This window comes from Oncorhynchus mykiss, chromosome 8 (genome assembly GCF_057628025.1).
Source record: "Oncorhynchus mykiss isolate SJ-2025 chromosome 8, ASM5762802v1, whole genome shotgun sequence".
Taxonomy (NCBI): domain Eukaryota; kingdom Metazoa; phylum Chordata; class Actinopteri; order Salmoniformes; family Salmonidae; genus Oncorhynchus; species Oncorhynchus mykiss.
Window position 1 is genome coordinate 70,792,186 of NC_143029.1, and position 27,527 is coordinate 70,819,712.

At 45.7% G+C, this 27,527-nt stretch overlaps 1 protein-coding gene across 3 annotated transcripts; it reads left to right on the forward strand.

Annotated features, from left to right (window-relative positions):
* The first annotated feature begins 364 nt into the window (after window positions 1–364).
* On the forward strand, window positions 365–27,284 carry LOC110530427 (desmoplakin-A). Of its 3 annotated transcripts, none has more exons than XM_090182442.1 (24): window positions 365–1,378; window positions 2,738–2,822; window positions 3,419–3,540; window positions 3,758–3,899; window positions 5,305–5,430; window positions 5,531–5,590; window positions 5,711–5,878; window positions 6,185–6,289; window positions 6,469–6,564; window positions 6,706–6,831; window positions 7,181–7,333; window positions 7,512–7,666; window positions 7,865–7,991; window positions 8,302–8,488; window positions 8,767–9,017; window positions 9,325–9,506; window positions 9,727–9,865; window positions 10,114–10,307; window positions 10,793–10,955; window positions 11,100–11,183; window positions 11,358–11,465; window positions 11,864–11,962; window positions 12,160–13,986; window positions 22,863–27,284. In XM_090182442.1, the coding sequence occupies exons 1-24, from the start codon at window positions 1,074–1,076 to the stop codon at window positions 22,947–22,949; spliced, it is 5,091 nt and encodes a 1,696-aa protein (XP_090038568.1). In that variant the 5' UTR covers window positions 365–1,073; the 3' UTR covers window positions 22,950–27,284. The 3 variants fall into 3 exon arrangements, with proteins under 3 accessions (XP_090038568.1, XP_021469160.3, XP_021469161.3); XM_021613485.3 differs by having other exon boundaries at window positions 23,207–27,284; XM_021613486.3 differs by having other exon boundaries at window positions 12,160–12,657; window positions 23,207–27,284.
* The last annotated feature ends 243 nt before the right edge of the window (window positions 27,285–27,527 follow it).

Below are 27,527 nucleotides of genomic sequence, written 5' to 3' on the forward strand. Positions count from 1 at the left end.
TCGATAACATTGAGAATGTGATTGTCGTAATGTTGACGGTATAATGGCTGCTCATACAGCAGCAATAAATGTTTATTTTGTATTTGGATTACTCAGCACCCCTACATCACACGGCTATGGATGGTATTGTAACTCACTTCAGGTCAACTTCACTTGTTCCAGCATAGAACAATCTATTCACGTGTGTGGAGTTTCTGTCTTTGAGTTAATGTTGACACTATGTTCAGATATAGCCTATTGCTCATTTATTGTCTGCTCAAAGGATCAAAGGCCACTATACTATCTCTTTCTCAGACACTCTCTCCCTTTCACTCTCTCACTCTCACTCATGCACACACCTATGTGTTCAAGTCTCCCAGAGTTTAACCTCTGACTCAGACTGGGTGTGTACCTCCTCCATTTCTCTCTTCTCCTTTCCCTTTATTAGCCTGTTGCTCAGACATCTGCTGCACACTATGTCTAAATCGAATTGATTAAACTAATAAAAACATTACTTCCCGTATTATCGTATTTTGCTTTCTAATGTTGCAAACAGAGGAGAATATTGTCCCAACAATTTCACAGTAGCCTTTAATCCCTTAATATCAATTTCAGCAATCCGTTTGAAAAAGGAGAGACCAAAACAATTAAAGAATTAAAGAACTTCACAAGATTGTTGAGGTCGGGAAGGTCGAGTGAAGACAATAACGCTCTTCGCAAGATTCTTGAGGTATGGAAGGTTTAGGACCGTTATTATCGTTACCCGACCTTCCCAATAATCTTGTGAAGAGCGTGACAAATTAGTTCATTCTTTGCACAGCTCTCCGTCCTATTCCCAGCAGGAGAAAGTTAACTCCACCCAGAAATTTAGTCCACTGACGAAAAGTAACAAGGGCGTTTTTTCTTTTGAGACAGGTCTCCGTCCAAAAACAACACTCTTCCGTGTTCTCAGTAGTACGATATCGGCGCAACGGGAGACGTCGTCGACAGTGAGCGCAGGGACGAGCTCCATTGACGTTTAGGACTACATTTCTTTCAATACCATTTACCTTTTTTAACAGAATTGCAAATCATAAACAGGACTGGAAATTAGTATGTACGGCTCTCAAAGTAGACTTCCGACCATTATTCGGAGGACTAATTCTCGACCAGACCTGACGAGCGGCAGTTTCACCATTCCCAGGAATGACGGCAGCCAGGTCTTCGTCGGTGGAAACGGCTATCAACAGGAATATGGAGATGGATACACCTATTCACAAACTTACTCCAAATCTTCCTTGGGGGGAGGTGGAGGTGGAGGAGCCTACGGAGGGGGTGTTGGTGGGTCATACGGAGGGGATAGTGGAGGGGGCTACGTAGGGGGAGGTGGAGGGGGCTACGGAGGTGGAGGGGGAGCAAGGTATGTAATGTGTACCTTACATGTATAATTACAGTTAGCCTAAATAAAGCACAGGGGAAATTCCATGGTAACAAAATGATGCCGAGATTTGCAGATTTTTCACGTAAAATGTATACCAAACAAAAACCATTGAATTCAAAGTTTAACTAACCATAACCAACCACCATAAATAAGGACTACTTTTAACAATGTTCACTGAACATTTTACAAAAACACATTTACAGAAAGAACTGTGCAGACACAAAGTTTGGTAACAGAATACAACCGAGGGACACTTTACCGTAATTCTCTTACCAAACTTTGTATATGCACAGTTCTTCGTGTAAATGTGTTTTTGTAAAATGTTCAGTGTAAATCGTTAAAAGTAGTCATTGTGCATAGAGTTGTATGGTTTGGTATACTTTGAACCCAGTCTCAGCATAATTCCGTTACTGTGGCAAAAAATGTCATTGGACCAATAGACCTACACGAGAGTTTTAGATTATAAAGTTTTAATCTGCATTTTTGTCAAAATGTATAAATACCCCATTTCATGATGTTAAATTCAAAAGTATACAAGATTTTTAAAAAAATGACTTGCACCATTCAAACAATAGGGTTTGGAACTATAAAGCCAATTATCTGAGAATCATATTTTTTCAGATAGAACCTTATAGTGCCAGACTCTAGTGTAAATATCAACCTGGACTGTTTTAGATAAGTGTTGAATAGACCATTCACATTATATTACACATTATATACAATGAAAATGAATGAAACTCTGTTTTGTCAAATACATAATAACAGTCTATTTTATCTGCATATATTTTCATTATATAATTAGATCATTAAATACCCCAAAAAATCCACTGTTTATTTAAAAAAAATATTAATTATGATTAATATGATTACACATTTAATACATTGAAATCAATGGTCTTTGATTTGAGGAATCAAAAGTATGATATATCCATAGCATTATACCCTTATAAAGTGCTGTTTGACATTAAGTTTGGATGATAAAACTACAGTATTCTATAGAGTTTCAATAGCCTGGGTTACATTATCCAGAATACAATCACAGACATTACTCAACACATATTCTGGGTCAGAGCCAATATATTAAGATCCATCGGGCTGTGTTCAAGAGCTGAAACGTGTTCGAAATGTTCAACACACCACACACACACACCTTAACTCGATCCCCACCCAGCTATTGCTCAAGAAGTGATGTCATCGAATGATCATCAACTACCTTGTTAATATTGTTCATATTAGTATGATGCAGATTACGAAAGTTATTATAATGGATGCTGTGTTTTGCAATATAATGCAATATAACAAACTTTGATGGGGTGTTCTTTGTTTTGTCATGTTTAGTGTGCAGAGCATCCAAAAGAGAGCATCCATCCTGCAAGGCCAGTGTCGGGAGTACCTGCAGAGAGTACAGCAGATTCTCCAGGCAGTAAGTACTCTGCATAGGTCAAAGCATAGTTATGGATGAAATCACACTTAAGCATGCATGACTGCATTTACACAGACACTGACACAAGACCATGTTTGGTTGTGGAAGAGCAGAATTTAAATAGTTTTAGCTTCAGCATAATGACATATCTTTTCACTTACAAATATGAAGCCATATTTTTTTCATGGATGTCTGGGATGTTTCTATGTCAACAGAAACATGTTTATCTGTGTTGATGCAGCATTGGTAGCAGCTGTGGTCTTCAGCTGTGCTGATAATATCTCACTCATCTAGAATTACTCAATAGAAAATACCTCTTTTTGCCTTTTTTGTCCATGAAGGGGACATTTTTACAGGTCTGCTATCTTCATTTGATCACTCAGCCCCTACAAAAATGTCAATTCATTATAATTGACATAATTATTCACATTTCCTGTTGCTGCAGGATTATTTTCCTGCTGTGAGAAACTGGTCAAATAAGGTAGCAGATCTGTAGCAGCTTACTGGGCAGTCTTTTGGATAGTGTGGGTATGTTGACAGTACTGGATTGTGTATGTGTGTATTATTGTACTGACCATATGATTGTCCTCCCCCAGCGTGGCCCAGCGGTGGAGGTGGACAAGCTGATGACTATGTCCTCTGAGACTATAGACCAACTGAATGAATGTGCCATAGAGCTGCAGCAAATGAGACAACCCAACGACATCATCATCAGGAGGCAAGGACAGCTGTCTGTGTGAGAGAGAGTTAGAGAGGGACGGAAAGAGTGCATCTGTGTTTGTGTACGTGTGAGAGAAAGAGAGAGTGTGTGTTTGTGTGTATTTGATAAATGCATTTGCATGTTTGTTTGCATTTACATTTGTGCTTAAAAACAGATGGGACAAATCTCCTCTTATCTTTCATGCCTGACACTTCCTGTCTCTCCCTCCCTACAGCGTACAGCAGCTCCAGAGCATGCAGAGTGGGATCATCTCCTCCATCAGTGGGACAACCCAGAGGCAGAACAGAGGAAGCATTGGCTGGGAGGAGAGAGGGAGGTCCTACGCTGATGCCATGTCCTGGATAGGCCAACAGAAGGTATTATAAAACCTGCATAATTTATTTAGCGATTCCCCATAAAGGTTGATTGTATAGGGTGTAACAGATGGCTTCATTGTTCTGGAACTCACCGCCTAGACAATATACCATCCCCATCTCCAAGCTCTAAACCGGTATAGAGCAGTAGGACATTGTGTGTGTGAGAGAGTGTTTGTGTGTGTGTGTGTGAAGGGAGGTTGAAGCATGACACCCATCTTATCGCAGAGTCTGACCTGCTGAAACACAAAACCACCACAATGCCAAAACATGGACGCTCAGAAAGAGAGAGAGAGACAGGAACAGAGACTTACCAAGAGAGACAGGAACATGGGAAAAGAAGGAGAGGAGTGTAAAATCTGACACTCACCACTGACTCATTCCAATATGGGACATGACTGATCACTTACATGCATACGAGAACACACCCTGCACGCCTTGCTTCCAACAAATTCACTCACTCACACACACCACTCCCTGCCTCTCCCTCTCTCCCTATCCCTTAATCTCTCTCTCACCCCTTCCCTATCATTATCTCACCTAAGCTCTTCCTTTGTTCCTCTTTGCTCAGATTTTTTCAACTCCCTCTGTGTCTTTCTGGCTTTGTCACTGCATGTTGTGTACAGAACTGTGTCTCCTTATCTATCACATTGAGTCAATAAAGGTATTGGCAAGAGTGAAACCTTTCCTGACTCTCTCTCCCCATCCCCCATCTCTCTCACCCTCCCCCCTTCCCTCTCCCTCCCTGCCTCTCTAGTGACCCTACTGTATATGAGTTGTTACATAGCCTCTCTCCCCACACATATCTCCCTCCACCATATCTCCCTCAGGCTGTCCACAATTTAAAAAGTCCTGGGGTGGAGGTGGCTGGGGTGGAGGTGGTTGGCCAGGGTGGAGGTGGTTGGCCACCCACCCACCCCCCAGCCAGTTGCTACTGAGCAGAACTCAACCCTTTTTCTTATCAAAGCTGAGTGGATTGGAGTGAACTCTACAGGGGGAATAGTTGGAATAGTTTCCTGCTGATGACAGACACACTGATCAGTTAACGGTTATTTACTGCCCTCTAGAGAATAGACTTAGGAAGGACACATTTGTTCAGCCTTCCACACAAACGGATAATTGGTTTCGCCAGCACTTTATCACTTTGTCCGACAGCTGGTATGAACTGGTGTTCACCAGAAAATACTCAATAGAATTGCTAACTACATGACACCAAATTGTACTTATTTTAATGAATCCTGAAGCAGAGAGGTTGTTATTCAGTAATACTAATGCTATTATTGTGTATCATATTGAGTTAACGCGGGCAAAACCTCATACTGTTGGTGCCATGATTTTACTTTGACTCAGTGTTGCTGAGAAAATAGAGTAAGCTCTATCGCCTGTATATCTGTCTGTCTGTCTGCAGCGTTTGATCGAGACGTCTCCGTGGGGTGACGACGCGGCCACCATCGAGCAGCAGATCCTCAGCCAGAACAAGTTACACAGCTCTATACAGAGGAGCCATGAGGTGGATCACGCCAGGGATGAACTGGTGCGTACTATAGAGTTGACTATAACAGGTGCTCCATGGTCAGGTAATATAGCCATGAAAAACCTCTGTTCCTACTAATCGTCTGTGTGTCTTAACTCAGGCCCAAAAGGATGACAAGGGTGGCCTCCATTCCCTGCAGCAAGAATGGGACAGTCTGCAGGTATGAGTCCGTATTAACAACAAACTATTTAACAAAATAAAGTTATTTGATCATTCTTTCTTCATAGTTGTTTTCACTTGCCTCATTGGGCTCATCTTTGTTCATCTTCTCCTCTGTCAGAAAATGTCATTTGCTCGTACGGGCCAGCTGAGAGAGCTGCAGAACATCATCGAGGAGATCTCCAGGGCCATCATGTGGGTCAACGAGAGAGAGGAGGAGGAGCTGGTGTTCAACTGGGGAGACAAGAACATCGACGTCTACATCCCCAAGAAACAGGAGAGCTACTCCGTAAGGCCTTACAATACTGACATGAAATGTATCTATTCAGTGCACTTACTACTGTAGTCTCGTGTTATCGCACTTCCAAAGTCTTGTTTTCACTCTGCTACTTACGAATGAACATGAAGTAGCAGAATATCAAGGTCTGGTAACCATGAGGAGATATGCCTCCTAGGCAGCGACACAAATGGCACCCTATTTAGTGCACTCCTTTTAGTGCACTGTATAAAGAATAGGGGCCATCTGGGACGTATAACTATACTGTAGTAGTCCTTTTGTAGGTTTACTCACAGACAGTCTATCTTTATCTCCCAGAAACTGATGAGTGCCCTGGAGGAGAAAGAGAAGGAGCTGAACAAACTGAAGCAGAAAGTGGATGGTCTCCTGAAGAACAATCACCCAGCTTCAGACAAGATAGAGGTGAGAGTCACTTTAGCTAGATTTTCAGAATTCCAGTAACGTTTGGAACATTTTGGGAAAGTTACTGGATTTGTATAATTGTATGCTTAGCTCCCCTTTAAGCAGTGAAGTGGTAACATGATTTTGTTCTACAATATTCATGAAGTTGCTACTAACTAATAGGGTTGTTTGTTTCACAGGCCTATATGGACACTCTGCAAACCCAGTGGAGCTGGCTGCTCCAGATCACCAAGTGTATTCATGTCCACCTGAAGGAGAACGCTGCCTACAGCCAGGTGAATACACACGTAGACATACTTGCATAAACACTAAAGTGTGCATAGATACACACACACACACACACACACACACACACACAGATCACAGATCACAGTATCTGTATCCCATGTTATATTAACCTTCCCTCTCTACTGCAGTTCTTCAAGGAGGCCAATGAGACCTACAGCAAGCTGCAAAAGGACCATGAGATCATCCGTAAGAAGTTTACCTGTGATAAAGGAACACCTCTGGAGAACCTCACTGAGCTCCTGAAGAACCTTGAGGTACCTAACACTGAATGACACATGAGAATGTTTCCAGATGGGATCTCTCCCACAGCTATCATATTTTCAACAAATATTTGATATGAGTAGCAAGCATTTTTGCAGATATCCCTCTTTGACCTCCTTGCTACTCATTATTGAGGATAACTTGTTCTCTCACCTGTTTGGATGGCATGATTTAGAAATGGAAATGTGAACAAGATAATGCAAATGTCATAGGGTATATAACAACTATATAGGATGCTTAAAGTTATTTAAAATAGTGATACCATATTCTTCAGGGAAAGGTATAGGACACGTCCTGTTTCTGTGACCGTTACATGACCTGTGTGTTTGCTTCCCCATGCAGAGGGAGAAGGAGAGGGTCATGGAAAATAAGAGGCAGGTGAAGCACCTGGTGAATAAGTCCAAGAGCATCGTGAGGCTGAGACCACGTAACCCTGAAGAGAAGAGCAGCACAGCTGTTATAGTGCAGGCCCTGTGTGACTTCAAACAGGACCAGGTCAGCACCCACACATACGTACACACACATTTTAAAGTGTTAACCCATGAACTGATGTCCCTTATATAAATTCTTACAATACTACCACCCCTAACACACACATACAACATTTGCATAGAGAAGATCCGCAACAGTAGTGAGTTTACACTGTTTTGCATGTGTTCTGTGTGTCCTACAGAAAGGGATCTTAAAGGGGGACGAGGGTATCCTGAAGGACAACTCCCAGCGCAGCAAGTGGCACGTGACGGGTCCTGGAGGTCTGGACATGCTGATCCCATCTGTGTGTCTCCTCATCCCCCCGCCCAATCCCCTAAGCATCGGCCTGGCCAACAAGTAAGACCCCCTCGACAACCACACTGCTTGGCACTATGACATTATTGCCATTTAAATGGACTAAATAACAGTGCCATAAAAATGACATTACAGTACTTACAAATAATTTAATAAATGCTGGTGTCAGAATATATCAACTGACTTTACACTGTTATGACACAAACAGATTAGTAACTGATCCTATGTTGTGTATTGCAGGAATGAACAGTACTATGAGGCTATCATGGGCATCTGGAATCAGCTCTACATCAACATCAAGAGCCTCATCTCCTGGCAGTACTGTGTCAAAGACATCAACCATATCAACTCCCTCACCCTCACCATGGTAAGGCCTTAAACAAGACTATGACTTACACTGCTGACAATCTGTCACACCAATCAATAGTGCTACTCTCACAACATGAACAAGGAACAAAGGTTTTAGGTGGCAATACAACACAACCATTTGGAGATATTTAACGTTGTGTTTGAGTATTAGACATCTCAAGTGTTGGTCTTATTTAGACATTATTTAACTCTAACATCTCATTATTTTTCATCCACAACAAGAAGTAAGTAGATGTTTAATGAGCCCTCTTAGCCCATAGTAGTTGTAAATCTCACTCTTCCTTCCTCTCCATCACTTTCTCTCCTAGCTGTCCCAGATGCGTCCTGAGGAGTACCGTAACATCATTAAGAGTCTGGAGACTCACTACCAGGAGTTCCTCCGCAACAGCCACGGCTCTGAGATGTTTGGAGAGGATGAGAAGAAGAAGATGGAGGGCCAGTATTCTGGAGCCCAGAGCCACTACGACACACTGGTCATAGGGCTGCCTACATACAGTGAGTCCAAGGGTGCCTAGTCTACCCAGTGGAGCTTCTTAGATGGCTTAACGCCTTCCCTATCTACATTACAAACTGCATCAGTTCAACTGAATTAGTCAGAAAGGTTAATGGAATGAATTGAATAATAACCAGTGGATACTGTGGCCCAATTGCTACAGATGTTTGCCAAGAAGTCAATTAGATTATGTTGGATGTCAGTTATAATAGGAATATGTATGGCTACTCAATTCGATGCCAGTCCACTAAATTCAAATTGGTTCCATTTCATTTCACAGATCAATCCAACGTGGTGGTGGTCCAGCCTGAGCCGCCCATCAAAGCTAACACTACCAAGATCACCAATACCTCATTGAAGGAGACCAGCATCTCCACCCAGGGCTCTAACATGAGCCTGACCCTGCTCAGTGACCTACAAGCCCTCAGACGCAGGCTGGAGCTGGCTGAATCAGGCCTCAGCCACCACCTCCATGTTTCCCTGGGGGAGAACAGTGTGCAGGAGTGCTCACAGCACCTCCTGAAGCTGGAGGTATGCAACTGCATCTCATCATTCATTCAATAGATGAAATGGGCCTGTGAGAAACATACACCTTCACATTTCTTCCTCCTGTCTTTGATGTAATTTATGAGATAGCATGACTGGATAGGTGAACGCAATGTAAGGGAACCTGTGTGGTCAATCCTATCCAATCCTATCCAATTTGAATATTGGATTCATTTAAAGTGTTCAAAGATAGCCAATAGATGGCCACAGTGTCTTTCTCATTGAATAATGTCAATCATCTTAAATGCAAACTCTTCTACATGATGGACTAACCCTTGTTCCTGAATCTCAGGGCATACACAATGACCTGGACGGTGTGCGTGATGAGTACCTGAGACTGAGGGAGAGGGTGGTGAAGCAGCTGGAGGGGACGGCAGCAGACTCGGAGCAGGCCAAGTTCCTCAGGAAAGAGCTGGATCTCCTCAACCAGAAACTGGGAGATCTGCAGGGGCTGTCCTCTGCCTACCTCCAGAGGTACGGCTCTCACAGGAGCTCCTACCTCCTAGTCTTCTTCCTATGTTAAGAAGTAGATGAGAAAACAAACTGTTTAGCAAATGTTTATTGAGGGTATGTTTCACCTGTGTGAAATTGTTGTAGTTTGTTGTGGTGTTGTTTGTTGTTTCACTGTTGAAAGGTCTTGTTTATTGAAGTGGTTTTGTGACGTGGTCTCTGTGTGTATGTGTTCCCTGGGTAGACTGTCATATCTGCAGAACTTGCACCAGAGCCTCATCCAGGCTGAGGATGTCATCAAGGTCCACGAGGCCCGTCTGACTGAGAAGGAGACCACCTCCCTGGATCTCAACGAGTTGGAGCGCTACAGAGCTACACTCAAGGTCAGACACACCATCAATCACCACTGCTGTCAATTCATATCTGTCAGTTAGATAAACTATCTGTCAATCAATTCTGATTGTGAGCTGTGTAATATTGCCAAATAATATATGTATATACTGCTTTTGCAATTCAATATTCTAATTGTGTATTAGTATTGTAGAACTGTGAGAGGGAGTATGTTTCAGCAAGATTCGTATCAGTGTCCAATAGTGTGTCTTGAGCATTGCCTGTTTTCTTTCCACTACAGCAAATGAAGTCTGACCTGGAACATAAGAGAGACCTTCTGACGGCCATGGAGAGTGACCTGGCCAATGCAGTCCACGTGAACAGTCAGATCTCAGCTTCCTTACACAAGTGTGATGTGGACCTGTCCAAGTACGCTGATCTGGTGACCCAGATGTCTGACCGCTGGAGACGCATCCAGACCCAGATCGACAGCAGGCGAGGACCCTTAGATCTCTAAACAGCCACTTCTCACATACACTCTCACAAACTCTGCAATACCCAGGCCATGATACGTATTCAGTTCTGATGTCGCTTCTATGCCCATGTAGTGGATCCTCAGCAACTCTATTGACCATGGGACTAACTGTTCCTCTTCTCCCTCATTATTTCCACTAAATCAAATCAAGCTTTATTTATACAGCACATTTCAGACATGGAATGCAATGCAATGTGCTTCACAGGAAAAAACAAATAAAAAACGATGAAAATAAAATCCTTTATATTTACTACACAGCACACTTAAGAGGATAAAAACAAGAATAACAATAAAAATTGAATGACTAAAAAGCACCTTAAGGAAAATAAAATCTTAAAAGGTGTGTTTTAAGATCTCTTAAATATGTCCATAGTTTCGGCCCTCCTCAGGTCTTCTGTCAGGCTATTCCAGAAGCTGGGGGCATAATTACATCCTCTCTCATCAGAGTGTGGGACCTGGAGAAGCAGGAGAAACAGCTGAGACATTTCCAGCAGAGCAGCGGAGTGGTTGACCAGTGGATAGACAACGCTAGACAGCGCCAGGACACCCTGCAGACAGCCAAGTTTAGCAACATCCAGGCTGTCATGGAGCACCTCAACCAACAGAAGGTAGGCCACTGCACAGCATCCCCAAAATATATATTGTTATTGTTGTTGTGCAATTCTGTACAGTACAGACACTGACTGGTTGTTTCAGGTATGATTGATAGTTTCTAATGCACTCGTGACAAGCCCAGTATGTTTGATGGACAGGTGCTGCACAGTGAGATCAAAGGGAAGAAGGAAAAGGTGGAGGATGTACAGAAGGATGCGGACACCTGCGCTGCCTCCATTAAGGTGAATGCCATTCTTTCACAGCCTGTCATTCTCTCGACACCTTCAATGTGGTTGTCACTGAAAGTATCTTACCAGTTTGAATACCACATCAGCACCTAAAACCCTTCCATACTGTAGCATGTACAATACAAATGCTAAGTGCCTGTGTTCACACATGGTGCTACTTCATTCCAGGACTATGAGCTGCAGTTGGCCTCCTACAGTGCAGGACTGGAGACCCTGTTGAACATCCCTATCAAGAGAACCATGCTCCAGTCCCCTGCCACTGTGGTCAGACAGGAGGTAATGGAGCAACCTGTCCAACAGCAGTAGACAGTGTTAAAAATATATCAGGGCTGTATTCATAAAGCGTCTCAGAGTAGGATCAGTTTATCTTTTTAGAGCATAATGAATATGGTTATATGGACAGGGGGGCAGATCCTAGATGTTTTATCAATACAGTGACTGGTCTTTACCCTGCTAATGTGGGTAAATGGGATCATGACGCCTGAGGTAGCATAAGGCCATTCATTACCATTATGTTAATCCAAATGTGGTAATCCTTGTTTTTTGGATAGATTTGTCTCTATTTAAAAAAGTATCCTACATTTTGGCAAATAATGTTTCCAATGAACTCTGTTGTAGTGGCTGTTTTTTGTGGCTGCTTGTTTATTTATAAACTCTATAACTAACTCCACTAGGGTGCTGACCTCCAGTCTCGCTACATTGAGCTCCTGACCCGCTCCAGTGACTATTACAAGTTCCTGGGGGAGATGCTCAAGAACATGGAGGAACTGAAGGTAAGGGTGTGAAGGCACAATCATAAGAATAATGGGTTTGCAATATGTAATATATGTGTTCCCTCCTAATAAGACTGTACGTTATACATTTCTAGTGATATGACTTTCCCTGGTTACGATTGGATTAGGGTAATCTGATCCTAAATCTGTTTTTCTGGTCAACTACTATCTCATTGCGACACTTTTTCCCTCCTCAGATTAGGAACACCAAGATTGAGATGCTGGAGGAGGAGCTTCGTCGTCTAAAGGAGGACATCGGGGGCCACAGCCAGAAGAACCGTTCCTTAGAGGACGCCCTGTCCCGGTACAAGCTGGAGCTCTCACAGTCTAAAGAACAACTCATCTCCATGGAGGAGGTGAAGAGGACCACAGCTGTGCAGGTCAGCGTGGCCAGGGAGAACCTGGACAACACCAGCAGCCAGCTGACTGAGCTCAACGACAAGTTGGCCCGTCTCACCTACCAGCTGGACGAGGAAAAGAGGAAGAAGAGGCTGGCTGAGGAGCGCTATACAAGCCAGCAGGAAGAGTACGAGGCGGCCGTGCGCCGGCGCCAGAAGGAGCTGGACGAGCTCAACTGGTCCAAGATCGACTTGGAGAAGGCAGTGAAGGACAAGGAGCGCGAGCTGGAGAGGCTGAGGATGCAGCTGGAGGAGGAGGCCACGAGGAGGCGTGGGGCGGAGCAGGAAATCTCTAAGGTAAGAACCCAGTGCAACCAGGAGATGAGCAACCTTAAGCAAACCTTTGAGTCGGAGATCCACGTCACCAAGACCACCATCCTCAAGGCTTCTCAGCAGAAACAGGAGGACACGGCCGAGCTCAAACTACAGTGTGAGGGACTAGAATCAGATAAAAGGGATCTTGAAGAGGAGTTGAGGAGGTTGAGACTGTCTGTGACTCAGACTGAGGCGATGAGGAGGAAGGCAGAAGATGAGGCCCATCAGCAGAGGTCTACAGGGACGGAGGAGTCGAGGAGGAGGAGAGAGCTGGAGATACAGCTCCAGACTGTGGCCACCCAGAGAGGAGAGGAGGAGCTGAGGCAGGAGGCGGCGCTGGCCGAGGCCACCAGGAGCAGCAAGGAGAAGAGCAGGCAGATCATTCTTCTGACACACAACCTGGAGGAGGAGGGCAAGAAGAGAAGTGCCCTGGAGATTGAGCTCACCAAGCTCAGGCAGTCGTACACTGAGCTGCAGACCAGTAATGCCACCTCTCGGGAGGTCATCAACAAGCTCAAGATCTCAGAGCAGGAGATCCACCTGGTCCGAGTGGAGCTGGAAAAGCAGACCAACGAGAGGACCAAGGCTGAGACAACTGCCACCAGGCTGCAGAGCCGCATCCGGGACCTGCAGGCTATGGTGGACGGTCTGGAAGCGGAGATGGAGAAGCAAAAGCAAACAACCCAGGATGAGTTCACCCGCAGGAAGAGGATTGAGTCTGAGCTGGAGAAGATGACCCAGAGCTGCAGAGAACACACCACCACCCTCAACACCTTCAGGGCCAGGCAGGAAGAGGTTTCCACCTCAGGGAGGAAGTACGAACAGGAGCTCAGGGCTCTCCAGGAGGCTCTGGATAAGAGCCTGCGGGAGCACAAGGCCACCACGGAGCACCTGGCACTGGCATCTGCAGAGTTAAAGGCTCTCCAACAGCAGCTCTTCCAAGAGCAGGGGAAGGTCCGTGAAGTCAATCTCCGCAACGAGAGCCTCTACAAAACCATAGAGGAGAAGAGCCGGCTGCTCAATGATGCCAACACAGAGATTGAGAAACTTCAGAGCCTTACTCAGAATCTGACCAAGGAGAGGCTAAGGCTGGAGGAGGAACTGAGAGGAGTGAAGCAGGAGAAAGAGCAACTGAAACTTAACAGAGATAGTGTTGATGGAGAGAGCCAAGCCCAGATCTCATCCCTGCATGTCCAGCTGCAGAGCAGTAGCAAGATGACACTGGAACTCCAAGCCCTCATCAAGGACCTGACCAAGGAGAGGGAAAAGCTAAAGTCGGATTTGGACAAAGTCCAAAAGCAATCCATAGAGGTATTTTGATTGATCTGAGGGGCAAATTCCAAATAATTCAAACAAATCTGCATGAACGAATGAGTGGCACTGGGAGGATTAAGTTCAAATAATTTACAGTGGGGTCCAAAATTATTGGATCCCTTAATAAGGATGAATGAAAAAAAATCATACAAATACTGAGCTATAGTGAATGGTCAAAAAAAGTTATACACTACCGTTCAAAAGTTTGGGGTCACTTAGAAATGTCCTTCTTTTCAATGAAAACATACATGAAATTAGTTGCAAAATGAATAGGAAATATAGTCAAGATGTTGACATGGTAATACATAATGATTTTTAATTGAAATAATAATTGTGTTCTTCAAAATTTGCTTTCGTCAAGTAATTTGCAGCCTTGCAGACTTTTGGCATTCTAGTTGTAAATTTGTTGAGGGAATCTGAAGAGATTTCACCCCATGCTTCCTGAAGCACATCCTATCAGGAATCAAGGTAAGACCCAGATGCAGACACGTCGAATTGACAATGGTTTAATAGTCCAACAGGGGCAGGCAATAGACAGGTCAAGGCAGGCAGGGGTCAGTACCGGACGGCAGGCAGGGTCAGGGTAGGCAGAGGTCAACAATCCAGAGGTGGGGCAAAGGCACAGGTTGGCAGTCAGGGTCTGGCAGAGTGGTCAGGACAGGCAAGGGTTAAAACCAGGAGGGCGAGAAAAAAGAGAGACTGGGAAAAGCAGGAGCTAGCAACTGACAAACAGTGAACACAGGTATAAATACACAGGGGATAATGGGGAAGATGGGTGACACCTGGAGGGGGGTGGAGACAATCACAAGAACAGGTGAAACAGGTCAGGGTGTGACAGTACACCCCCGTCTAGGGGCAACATCTGGCATCCTTCCCTAGGCGCATACCTGGTTGACCAGGGTGTCAGCGTTGAAAATCCACAATGAGGACCCTGGTGGGGACTAGCACCTCTCCTCCAGGCCATAACCCTCCCAGTCAACCAGGTACTGGAACTCCCTGCCCAGAGGTCAAACCTTCAGGGCTGTGAGACATAGGTTTGACTCTGGACACATGAAAGGTGGTATTGTATACGAAGGGTACGGGGAAACAGAAGACGAACAGCAGAGGGGCTAATAATTTTGGAAATGGGAAATTGGCCGATAAACCGGGGGGAGAATTTGCGGGATTCCACCCGGAGGGGCAGATCCTGGGTGGATAGCCATACCTTCTGTCTGAGACAATACCGGCAACTCGGGGTCCGATGGCAATCCGCCTGTCATCGATACCTGAAGGTGGTCTTGAGGACGGCTGCCGTGGCTGAGCAGGGAAGGGTGTTGCGGGCGTACTCGACCCACACCAGCTGCTGGCTCCAGGAGGTGGAGTTGGCGGAGACCAGGCAGCACAGAGTAGTCTCAAGATCCTGGTTGGCTCGCTCCTACTGGCCAATGGAGGAGTGGTGGAACCCAGAGGACAGGCTGGCCGACGACCCAATGAAGGCGCAGAACACCTTCCAGAACTGGGACGAGAACTGAGGCCCCCGGTCAGAGACCGTGTCCACGGGTAGTCCATGGATCTGGAAGACGTGCTGCACCATGAGCCGGGCCATCTCCTTGGACAAAGGTAGTTTGGGGAGAGGAATGAAGTAAGCAGCCTTGGAAAAACGGTCAACCACAGTCAGGATTGCAGTGTTGCCCTTAGACGGGTGGAGACCTGTGACGAAATCCTGGGATATGTGGGACCAGTGTCAGTGAGGGACAGGCAGTGGCTTCAGAAGACCAGTCGGAGCTTGCCGAGGAGTCTTATTCTGAGCACAGACCGTGCAGGCGGAGACAAACACGCAGACATCTGGAACCATTGAAGGCCACCAAAAGCACTGTGGCACGAAGGCCAGGGACTGACGGAAGCCTGGGTGGCAGGCAAGCCTGGCACAACGGGCCCCCTCCAGGACCGCAGTGTTGACGGCATGCGCCTCCCCGACCTTTTTCCCTATACCCCAGTTGAGTGCCATCGCCAGGCACGAGGTGGGAAGGATTGCCTCGGCCTCCGGGGTGGTACCCGTGGGGCTATAGCGGCGGACAGTGCATCCGGCAAGACATTCTTGGATCCAGGCTGGTACGAGAAGGAGAAGTTGAACCATTTGAACAGCAGGGCCCATCTGGCTTGCCTGGAGTTGAGGTGCTTGGCGGTGGGTGCGGAGATACTCCAGGTTCTTATGGTCGGTCCACACGATGAATGGGTGTTCCACCCCTTCCAGACAGTGCCTCCATTCCTCCAACACCATCTTCTCCGCGAGAAGCTCACAATTCCCCAAATTGTAGTTATTTTCCGTGGCGTTGAGGTGGTGGGAGAAGAAGGCGCAGGGATGTAGCTTGAGGTCAACAATCCAGAGCCGGGGCAAGGGCAAGGGTACAGGTCGGCAGGCAGGCAGGCTCAGGGGCAGGCAGAGTGGTCTGGCAGGCGTCAGAGTCAGGACAGGCAAAGGTCAAAACTAGGAGGGCGAGAAAAAAGGAGAGACTGGGAAAAGCAGGAGCTGAGAACAAAAACACTGGTTGACTTGACAAAAAAGACGAACTGTCAACAGACAAACAGAGAACATAGGTATAAATACACAGGGGGTAATGGGGAAGATGGGCGACACCTGGAGTGGGGTGGAGACAACCACAAGGACATGTGAAACAGATCAGGGTGTGGCACCTCTCACAAGTTGGATTGGCTTGATGAGCACTTCTTATGTACCATACAGTCAAGCTGTTCCCACAACAGCTCAATGGGGTTGAGATCCGGTGACTGTGCTTTCCACTCCATTATAGACAGAATACCCGCTGACTGCTTCTTCCCTATATAGTTCTTGCATAATTTGGAGGTGTGCTTTGGGCCAATGTCATGTTGTAGGCTGAATTTGGCTCCAATTAAGTGCCGTCCACAGTGTATGGCATGGCGTTGCAAAATGGAGTGATAGCCTTCCTTCCTCAAGATACCTTTTACCCTTTACACATGTCCCACTTTACCACCACCAAAGCACCCCCAGACAATCACATTGCCTCCACTATTGCTTGACAGATGGCGTCAAGCACTCCTCCAGCATCTTTTCATCTTTTTCAGTCTCACGAATGTTCTTCTTTGTGATCCGAAATCCTCAAACATAGATTTGTCTGTCCGTAGCACTTTTTCTCCAATCTCCCCCTGTCCTGTGTCTATGTTCTTCTGCCCATCTTAATTTTTTATTTTTATTGGCCAGTCTGAGATATGTTTTTTTCTTTGCAACTCTGCCTAGAAGGCCAGTATCTTGGAGTCGCCTCTTCACTGTTGACGTTGAGACTGGTGTTTTGCGGGTACTATTTAATGAAGCTGCCAGTTGAGGACTTGTGAGACACTCTAATATAATTGTCCTCTTGCTCAGTTGTGCACCAGGGCCTCGCACTCCCACTCCCACTTTGGCCAGGGCGCAGTTGTAAATGAGAACTTGTTCTCAACTCAACCTTGTTAACCTGGTGAAATAAAATAAAATAAATAAAACTCCTCTTTCTATTCTGGTTACAGACAGTTTGTGCTGTCCTGTGAAGGGAGTAGTACACAGCGTTGTACGAAATCTTCCGTTTCATGGCAATTTCTGGCCTTCTTTTCTCAGAACAAGAATAGACTGACGAGTTTCAGAAGAAAGGTCTTTGTTTCTGGCCATTTTGAGCCTGTAATCGAACCCACAAATGTTAATTTTATTTTATTTTATTTCACCTTTATTTAACCAGGTAGGCAAGTTGAGAACAAGTTCTCATTTACAACTGCGACCTGGCCAAGATAAAGCATAGCAGTATGAACAGACAACAACACAGAGTTACACATGGAGTAAACAAACAAGTCAATAACACAGTAGAAAAAAAATGTGTGCAAAAGGCATGAGGAGGTAGGCGAATAATTCCAATTTAGCAGATTAACACTGGAGTGATAAATGATCAGATGGTCATGTGCAGGTAGATATACTGGTGTGCAAAAGAGCAGAAAAGTAAATAAATAAAAACAGTATGGGGATGAGGTATGTAAATTGGGTGGGCTATTTACCGATGGACTATGTACAGCTGCAGCGATCGGTTAGCTGCTCAGATAGCAGATGTTTAAAGTTGGTGAGGGAGATAAAAGTCTCCAACTTCAGCGATTTTTGCAATTCGTTCTAGTCACAGGCAGCCGTGAACTGTAATGAAAGGCGGCCAAATGAGGTGTTGGCTTTAGGGATGATCAGTGAGATACACCTGCTGGAGCGTGTGCTACGGGTGGGTGTTGCCATCGTGACCAGTGAACTGAGATAAGGCGGAGCTTTACCTAGCATGGACTTGTAGATGACCTGGAGCCAGTGGGTCGGGAGACGAATATGTAGCGAGGACCAGCCGACTAGAGCATACAGGTCGCAGTGGTGGGTGGTATAAGGTGCTTTAGTAACAAAACGGATGGCATTGTGATAAACTGCATCCAGTTTGCTGAGTAGAGTATTGGAAGCTATTTTGTAGATGACATCGCCGAAGTCGAGGATCGGTAGGATAGTCAATTTTACTAGGGTAAGTTTGGCGGCGTGAGTGAAGGAGGCTTTGTTGCGGAATAGAAAGCCGACTCTAGATTTGATTTTAGATTGGAGATGTTTGATATGAGTCTGGAAGGAGAGTTTACAGTCTAGCCAGACACCTAGGTACTTATAGATCTCCACATATTCTAGGTCGGAACCATCCAGGGTGGTGATGCTAGTTGGGCGTGCAGGTGCAGGCAGTGAACGGTTGAAAAGCATGCATTTGGTATTACTAGCGTTTAAGAGCAGTTGGAGGCCTCGGAAGGAGTGTTGTATGGCATTGAAGCTCGTTTGGAGGTTAGATAGCACAGTGTCCAAGGAAGGGCCAGAAGTATACAGAATGGTGTCGTCTGCGTAGAGGTGGATCAGGGAATCGCCCGCAGCAAGAGCAACATCGTTGATATATACTGAGAAAAGAGTTGGCCTGAGAATTGAACCCTGTGGCACCCCCATAGAGACTGCCAGAGGACCGGACAACATGCCCTCCGATTTGTCACACTGAACTCTGTCTGCAAAGTAGTTGGTGAACCAGGCAAGGCAGTCATTAGAAAAACCGAGGCTACTGAGTCTGCCGATAAGAATATGGTGATTGACAGAGTCGAAAGCCTTGGCCAGGTCGATGAAGACGGCTGCACAGTACTGTCTTTTATCGATGGCGGTTATGATATCGTTTAGTACCTTGAGCGTGGCTGAGGTGCACCCGTGACCGGCTCGGAAACCAGATTGCACAGCGGAGAAGGTAAGGTGGGATTCGAGATGGTCAGTGATCTGTTTGTTGACTAGGCTTTCGAAGACCTTAGATAGACAGGGCAGGATGGATATAGGTCTGTAACAGTTTTGGTCCAGTGTGTCTCCCCCTTTGAAGAGGGGGATGACTGCGGCAGCTTTCCAATCCTTGAGGATCTCAGACGATATGAAAGAGAGGTTGAACAGGCTGGTAATAGGGGTTGCAAAAATGGCGACGGATAGTTTCAGAAATAGAGGGTCCAGATTGTCAAGACCAGCTGATTTGTACGGGTCCAGGTTTTGCAGCTCTTTCAGAACATCTGCTACCTAGATTTGGGTAAAGGAGAAGCTGGGGAGGCTTGGGCGAGTAGCTGCGGGGGGGGGGGGGAGCTGTTGGCCGAGGTTGGAGTAGCCAGGAAGAAGGCATGGCCAGCCGTTGAGAAATGCTTCTTGAAGTTTTCGATTATCATGGATTTATCAGTGGTGACCGTGTTACCTAGCCTCGGTGCAGTGGGCAGCTGGGAGGAGGTGTTCTTGTTCTCCATGGACTTTACAGTGTTCCAGAACTTTTTGTAGTTAGCAAATTTCTGCCCTGAAAAAGCTGGCCTTTGCTTTCCTGACTGACTGTGTGTATTGGTTCCTGACTTCCCTGAAGAGTTGTATATCGCAGGGACTATTCGATGCTATTGCAGTCCGCCACATGATGTTTTTGTGCTGGTCGAGGGCAGTCAGGTCTGGAGTGAACCAAGGGCTATATCTGTTCTTAGTTCTGAATTTTTTTGAACGGAGCATGTTTATCTAAGATGGTGAGGAAGTTACTTTTAAAGAATGACCAGGCATCCTCAACTGACGGGATGAGGTCAATATCCTTCCAGGATACCTGGGCCAGGTCAATTAGAAAGGCCTGCTCACAGAAGTGTTTTAGGGAGCGTTTGACAGTGATGAGGGGTGGTCGTTTGACTGCAGACCCGTAGCGGATACAGGCAATGAGGCAGTGATCGCTGAGATCCTGATTGAAGACAGCGGAGGTGTATTTGGAGGGCCAGTTGGTCAGGATAACGTCTATGAGGGTGCCCTTGTTTACAGATTTAGGGTTGTACCTGGTGGGTTCCTTGATGATTTGTGTGAGATTGAGGGCACCTTAGATTGTAGGACTGCCTGGGTGTTAAGCATATCCCAGTTTAGGTCACCTAACAGAACAATCTCTGAAGCTAGATGGGGGGCGATCAATTCACAAATGGTGTCCAGGGCACAGCTGGGAGCTGAGGGGGGTCGGTAGCAGGCGGCAACAGTGAGAGACTTATTTCTGGAGAGCGTCAATTTTAAAATTAGTAGTTCGAACTGTTTGGGTATGGACCTGGAAAGTATGACATTACTTTGCAGGATATCTCTGCAGTAGACTGCAACTCCGCCCCCTTTGGCAGTTCTATCTTGACGGAAAATGTTATAGTTGGGTATGGAAATCTCAGAATTTTTGGTGGCCTTCCTAAGCCAGGATTTAGACACGGCAAGGACATCAAGGTTGGCAGAGTGTCATAAGCAGTGAGTAAAACAAACTTAGGGAGGAGGCTTCTGATGTTGACATGCATGAAACCAATGCTTTTTCGATCACAGAAGTCAACAAATGAGGGTGCCTGGGGACATGCAAGGCCTGGGTTTACCTACATCACCCGCTCCAGATACTGAACTAGTCTACAGTTAATGCTCCAGAAACTGAACTAGTCTAAAGAAGGACAGTTTTATTGCTTCTTTAATCAGTATGACTGTTTTCAGCTGTGCTAACATAATTGCAAAGGTGTTTTCTAATAATCAATTAGCCTTTTAAAATGATAAACTTGGTTTAGCTAACACAACGTGCTATTGGAACACAGAAGTGATGGGTGCTGATAATGGGCCTCTGTACACATATGTAGATATTCCATAAAAAATATGCCATTTCCAGCTACAATAGTCATTTACAACATTAACAATATCTACACTGTAGATACACCGTAGAATCTTCTGAGCGGTAGTGTATATATTTTATACTAATACAATTGCTCATAGAAATATATTTTATTTATCAAGAAGTTATAAAAAATTCTCAAAAGATAGGGGTAAAAATGATTGGATCACATGTTTTCAATAATCCAGCTCCCTACCCTTGCGAGGATAGCCCCACTGAGCATTGGAGAACACATTGGGATGGATCTTAGACCATTCCGCCATACAGAATACCTTCAGATCCTTGATATACTTGTTGATTTTGTTGTCAATTAACAATTTGTTTGTGGATTTTGATGTGTGATTGGGGTTATTGTCTTGCTGGAAGATTCACTTGTGGTCTAGTTTCAGCCTCCTTGCAGAGGCAACCATGTTTTTTGCTAAAATGCCGTTGACCTTAACAAGTGCTATTTTCATGTTATCTGACCCAAGCACCACCTGGAGTTTGCTAAGCACCACCTGGAGTTTGCTAAACGCCATTTGCACTTGGATTTGAACCGGCGCTATGTTTTATTTTATTTTTATTTCACCTTTATTTAACCAGGTAGGCAAGTTGAGAACAACTTCTCATTTACAATTGCGACCTGGCCAAGATAAAGCAAAGCAGTTCGACACATACAACAACACAGAGTTGTTACACATGGAGCAATGGTCATATGGCACGAAAATAGGGATCTTTGGCCATGCACACCAGCGGTGAGTTTGACCTTTGAAAGAGCAATGCATATGCAGAAAATATCTCATCCCTAATGTAAAGAAATGGTTAATTGAACAGAAAATCTAAGTTTCCGGACATGATCCCATTGAAAACCTGAAGTTTGATTTGAAAAGGGCAGTCCATAAGCAGAGACGAAGGATATTAAGGATCTGGAAATATTCTGAATGGAGGAATGGTCTAAGATGCCTCCCAATGTATTCTTCAATCTCATAAAATATTTTAGAAAACGTCTCAGTGTTGTTAACCTCACAAGGGGAGGGTGCTGGAGTATTGGAAACAGGGGAACCATTTTTTTTGTGTAAATACAAATCTCTTTATCTCAGAAATATAGCATTTCCCCAAAAAATATTTCGCACACTATGGCTCAGTATTGGTATTATTTGTTTTATAGTCTTTTTTTCTCATCTTTATCAAGGGATCGACTAATTTTGGACCCCACTGAATGTGATGATTCAGTGTTTTCTATGATTCTGATTCTGATCCACTAAGGTTTTGGCTAACCATTTATGGGGCATTTTTAAACTATGTATAAGGCATTTACAAACACTATGCTCACAATGTATTAATCATTATTCCCACATTTGTAAATGTTAGCTAGAAATTCACACATTTTTATACACACCTGGTCTTTCCATGACATAAATTGACCGGGTGAATCCAGGTGAAAGCAATTATCCCTAATTGGTGTCACTTGTTAAATCCACTTCAATCAGTGTAGATCAAGGGGAGGAGACATGTTAATGCAGGATATTTAAGCCTTGAGACAATTGAGACATGGATTGTATATGTGTGCCATTCAGTGCCTTTGAACGGGGTATGGTAGTGGGTGCAAGGCGTATCGGTTTGAGTGTGTCAAGAACTGCAACGCTGCTGGGTTTTTCACTGCAACGCTGCTGGGTTTTTCACTCTCAACAGTTTCCCGTGTGCATCAAGAATGTTCCACCTCCCAAAGGACATCCATCCAACTTGACACAACTGTGGGAAGCGTGGGAGTCAACATGAGACAGCATCACCTTTGGAAAGCTTTCGACACCTTGTAGTCCATGCCTCGACTAATTGAGGCTGTTCTCAGGGCAAAAGGGGGTGCAACTCAATATTAGGAATGTGTTGTACACTCAGTATATTTCCTTAGATATCCTGTGTTGTGTGCTTATTTTTTTATCAGGGACTGATGGATTGACTACCAATGGCATGCCCATCTTTTTTTTGTTGAAATTACACTGGTCACCAATATGTCTTGTTCTCTGTTTCCCATCCAGACCTCCATGATTGTGCAGAAGTCTCAGACCAACTACACTGAAATCCTGTCCGATAGGGACGCCCTTCTCATCAAGTTGAAGCAGCTGGAACAGGACAGGTCCCAACAGGGTCACTATAAAGAGGAACTGAATCGCATCAAGGTTTCCCTGGAGACTGAGCTGCGCAACAAACAGCGTCTCCAAGAAGAACGAGATAAGATGCAAAAGGACTTCACCTACTGGAAGAGCCAGTACGAACTGAAGGAGAACCAGATGAGGCAGAGCGACTCGGACAAGGGCAAAATGGAGAGGGAGAGACTCTCGCTGAAGAGCGAGTTGGAGCGTATGATAGTGGAGCTGAGGACCGTGGAGGAGAGGTATAAGGGCAGGCTGCAGAGTTCAGAGAGGGAGGTGTCAGACCTGGCCCTGAAGAGAGACGCCCTGGAGAAGGAGTTGCGGAGGCGTCAGCAGAGACCTGACTCCATGAGCATCCAGACCCAGACAGACGAGAAGGTGGTCACCGTGGACCCGTCTAAACTGGTTTTCGATGGGGTTCGCCGTAAGGTCACCGCACACCAGTTGTGTGACTGTGGCATTATCAGCAAGGCCACCTTGGAGCAGCTGCTGAAGGGAAAGAGGACCGTGGAGGATGTGGCCGTCGACATCCAGCTTAGCCTCAAGGGAACAGGCGTCATTGCAGGCATGGTCAGAGGACCCCAGGGCAGGATGTCCATCACTGAAGCCAAAAACAAGAACCTTCTGAGCAAAGAGAGTGCCCTAATGCTACTGGAGGCACAAGCTGCCACCGGCCACATCATGGACCCCAAGTTTAACGAGAAGATGTCTGTTGATGCTGCCTCCTCCAGAGGAGTGGTGGACACAGACGATAGAGACGCCCTCATGACAGCTGAAGCAGCCAGTGCAGGCTTCAAAGATCCATACACCGGCAAGCTGCTGTCCATTGGACAGGCTCTGAAGCTGAAACGTCTGGACAAGGAGACAGCCCTCCGGTTGCTACAGGCCCAGGAGTCTGTTGGAGGAATCCTAGACCCAGTTCTGAGTGTTTTCCTGCCCAAAGACCTTGCCCTTGACCGCAATCTGATTGATGAAGACCTCTACAGGGCTCTGAACAAGAAGCCAGCCTGCTATCTGGATCCAGTCACTGAGAAGAAGATCAGCTACAGTGACCTAATGTTGAAGTGTAGGATTGAGCCCGCCTCTGGCATGCTGCTCCTCTCAGCCCCGGAAAAGCCCATGACCGTGCAGGGCCTCAGGGGAGAGGTGTCCGTCACAGAGCTGATCAAATCCAACTTGCTGACTGAGACAGATGTACAAAAGCTGAACCAGGGCAAGCTCAGCAGTAAGGACATCGAGGACAAGCTCAAGAACTACCTGCATGGTTCTAACTGTATAGCAGGGATCTATGATGAAGCCAACAACAGGGCAATGACCTTCTACCAGGCCATGAAGGATGGTCTGCTCAGACAAGGAACCACCCTGGAGCTTCTGGAAGCCCAGGCTGCCTCTGGCTTCATGATCGACCCTGTCAACAATGTCTGCCTGACTGTGGATGAGGCCTGGAAGAGAGGCCTTGTGGGCAAAGAGTTCAAGGACAAGCTGATGTCTGCAGAGAGGGCCGTCACTGGATACAAAGACCCACACACTGGCAAGACCATCTCCCTCTTCCAAGCCATCGAGAAGGATCTGATTGAGAAGGGCCATGGGATCAGGCTGCTTGAGGCTCAGATAGCCAGCGGTGGCATCATCGACCCTAAGGAGAGCCACCGTATCGATGTAGACATCGCCTACAAGAGGGGCTACTTCGACGAGGAGATGAATGAGATCCTGACCTATGAAGGAGATGACACCAAGGGCTTCTTTGACCCCAACACCCAAGAGAACCTGACCTACCTGCAGCTGAAGGAGAGGTGCATCACAGACCCCAAGACTGGCCTGGTTCTCCTACCCCTGAGAGACAAGACCAAGCCCCAGCAGACGGTTCAGCAGATTAGCCAGAATACCATCCTCCGTAAGAGGAGGGTAGTGATCGTGGACCCTGACACTGGAATAGAGATGACCGTGAGGGAAGCCTACCATAAGGAGCTCATTGACTATGACACCTTCCTAAGTCTTTCAGAGCAGGAGTGTGAATGGGAGGAGATCACAATCACAGCTTCTGATGGTTCAGCCCGTCTGGTGGTGGTGGACAGGAAGACAGGCACCCAGTATGACATCCAGGACTCCCTGGACCGTGGCATCATTGACCAGACCTCTCTGGAGCAGTACCGATCAGGAACCCTGACTCTCCCTCAGTTCGCTGACCTCATCACCAGCAATAGCAACCTCAGCGAGTTGACAATGACCGCCAGAAACATGGAGGATGTGGCCACCTGCAGCAGCCCCCCCCAGGCCCGCCCCTCTTCCCCCACCGTCCGCAAGCGTTTCAATAACATCTCCATCATCTTCTCCCCGCCAGAGGAGTTTGACGAAGGGAGCCCTGTTGCGGCCATCTTTGACACTGAGACGATGGAAAAGATCACCATTCCGGAGGCTCTACGGAGAGGCTTAGTGGACGCCATTACAGCTCAGAGGTTGCTGGAGGCCCAGGCGTGTACTGGAGGCATCATCAACCCCACAAATGGTCAGAGGCTCAACCTACAAGATGCTGTTCACCAAAGCATCATTGACAATGACATGGCCACCAAGCTGAAGCCAGCCCAGAAGGCCTTTATGGGCTTTGAGGACATGAAGACCAAGAGGAAGATGTCTGCGGCCGAGGCCATGAAGGAGAAATGGCTGCCTTATGAGGCCGGACAGAGATTCCTGGAGTTCCAATACCTGACAGGAGGTCTGCTGGAGCCCGGTACGGGCCAGAAGACCTCTATCGAGGAGGCAATCCGACGAGGCTGGCTGGACGGTCGTGGAGCCCAGAAGCTCCAGGACACGCGGAGCCACGCCAAGAACCTGACCTGCCCCAAAACCAAGCTGAAGATCTCCTACAAGGAGGCCATGGATAGCTGCATGGTGGAGGAAGGCAAAGGCATGAAGATGCTCCAGGCCTCCTCCATATCCTCCAAGGGCATTAGTAGCCCCTACAACGTGTCCAACCCAGGCTCCCGTTCGGGCTCCAGGACTGGCTCTCGTACAGGGTCTAGGAGTGGCTCTCGCAGGGCCAGTGTGGATTACTCCTCCAGTTTCAGCTCATTCACAACTTCTTCCTCCACCACCTTTAGCTCCAACTGACAGTTCTATTATTAAACACACTTACAGAGAAAAGAGGGTGTGGAGTAGATTGGAGTAGACTGCCTATGTGATGTGGCACATTTATTATGGTTATGGAAGATGGAAAGTGGGTTAGGTGGGGTTAACATTTGTGATGTGGTATATTTTTCATTAATTGTGTTTAGTTGGTGTTTTGTGCTGTCAACTAAATCTGGTTGGGGGCATAAAGGCTGGGTATATTGAGAAATATGTTAGAATGTTTTGTTAGGATTCATTCTGGATCTATGTCAATGTTTAGATTTGTTTAAACTTGGGTAAAAAGGAATTTAATGTTGAAATATATAACATTTTACCAACAAAAAAAACGGCTTTTAAATTGTACTTAGCTTTGTTTTTATGTAGACACATGGTTGTTGTTTACTTTGAATGGGAGGGAATCAATTACTGTTTCAAAGATCCTTGACTCACAGCATCTACAACAGGGGTAGGCAACTAGATTAAGCCACAGGACCATTTTTGTCGGAGTGAATGGCCTTGCCTTGGAAAATAGTAAGAATCATTTGTACACTGCAAATTGACCACAACTAAGCCCCAAAATAGATTATATTTGAAAATAACATTGATACACAATCACTTTTTAAAAACATTATTTGTGGGAATACTTGTGAAAATATTTTGTAAATTAAACACATTTTTAGCTGAATGGCTGGTGATTTTAGTCTTTTTGACCAAAAACTAACCCCCACTCTTCTTGATAATGGCATATATTTTACAACACAATGTGCTGAATTATAAAACAAGTAATAAACCATTATGAATGAAATAATGTTGTATTCCAAATGATTGAAAAATAAAAGTTTATAATTCCCAACAGTCATTTGTGTCCTGTAGAGTTCTTCATAGGTCCATCATTAGTCTATAGAGATTTCGGAAGCATAATAATAGGGAGAATATTCCCTCATACTATGATAATGCAATGCTGCTTTTCAACTGTAACACCAGTGTTCCACTAGTGTATACACTCTTATGTTATCCAGTCCTACCTGTGTTTCCATAGGTAGGACTGACAGTGAAGAACAGAATCAACAACCTTTGCATAATCAAAACATTTGCTTTGTGA

Bases quoted from the DNA above. Each gene is read 5' to 3' on its own strand.
- LOC110530427 (XM_021613485.3), top strand. From the start codon at position 1,074: ATGTACGGCTCTCAAAGTAGACTTCCGACCATTATTCGGAGGACTAAT. The intron at 7,667-7,864 runs GTAAGACCCCCT...TGTGTATTGCAG, and splicing joins AGCATCGGCCTGGCCAACAA to GAATGAACAGTACTATGAGG. The intron at 11,963-12,159 runs GTAAGGGTGTGA...TTCCCTCCTCAG, and splicing joins AGAACATGGAGGAACTGAAG to ATTAGGAACACCAAGATTGA.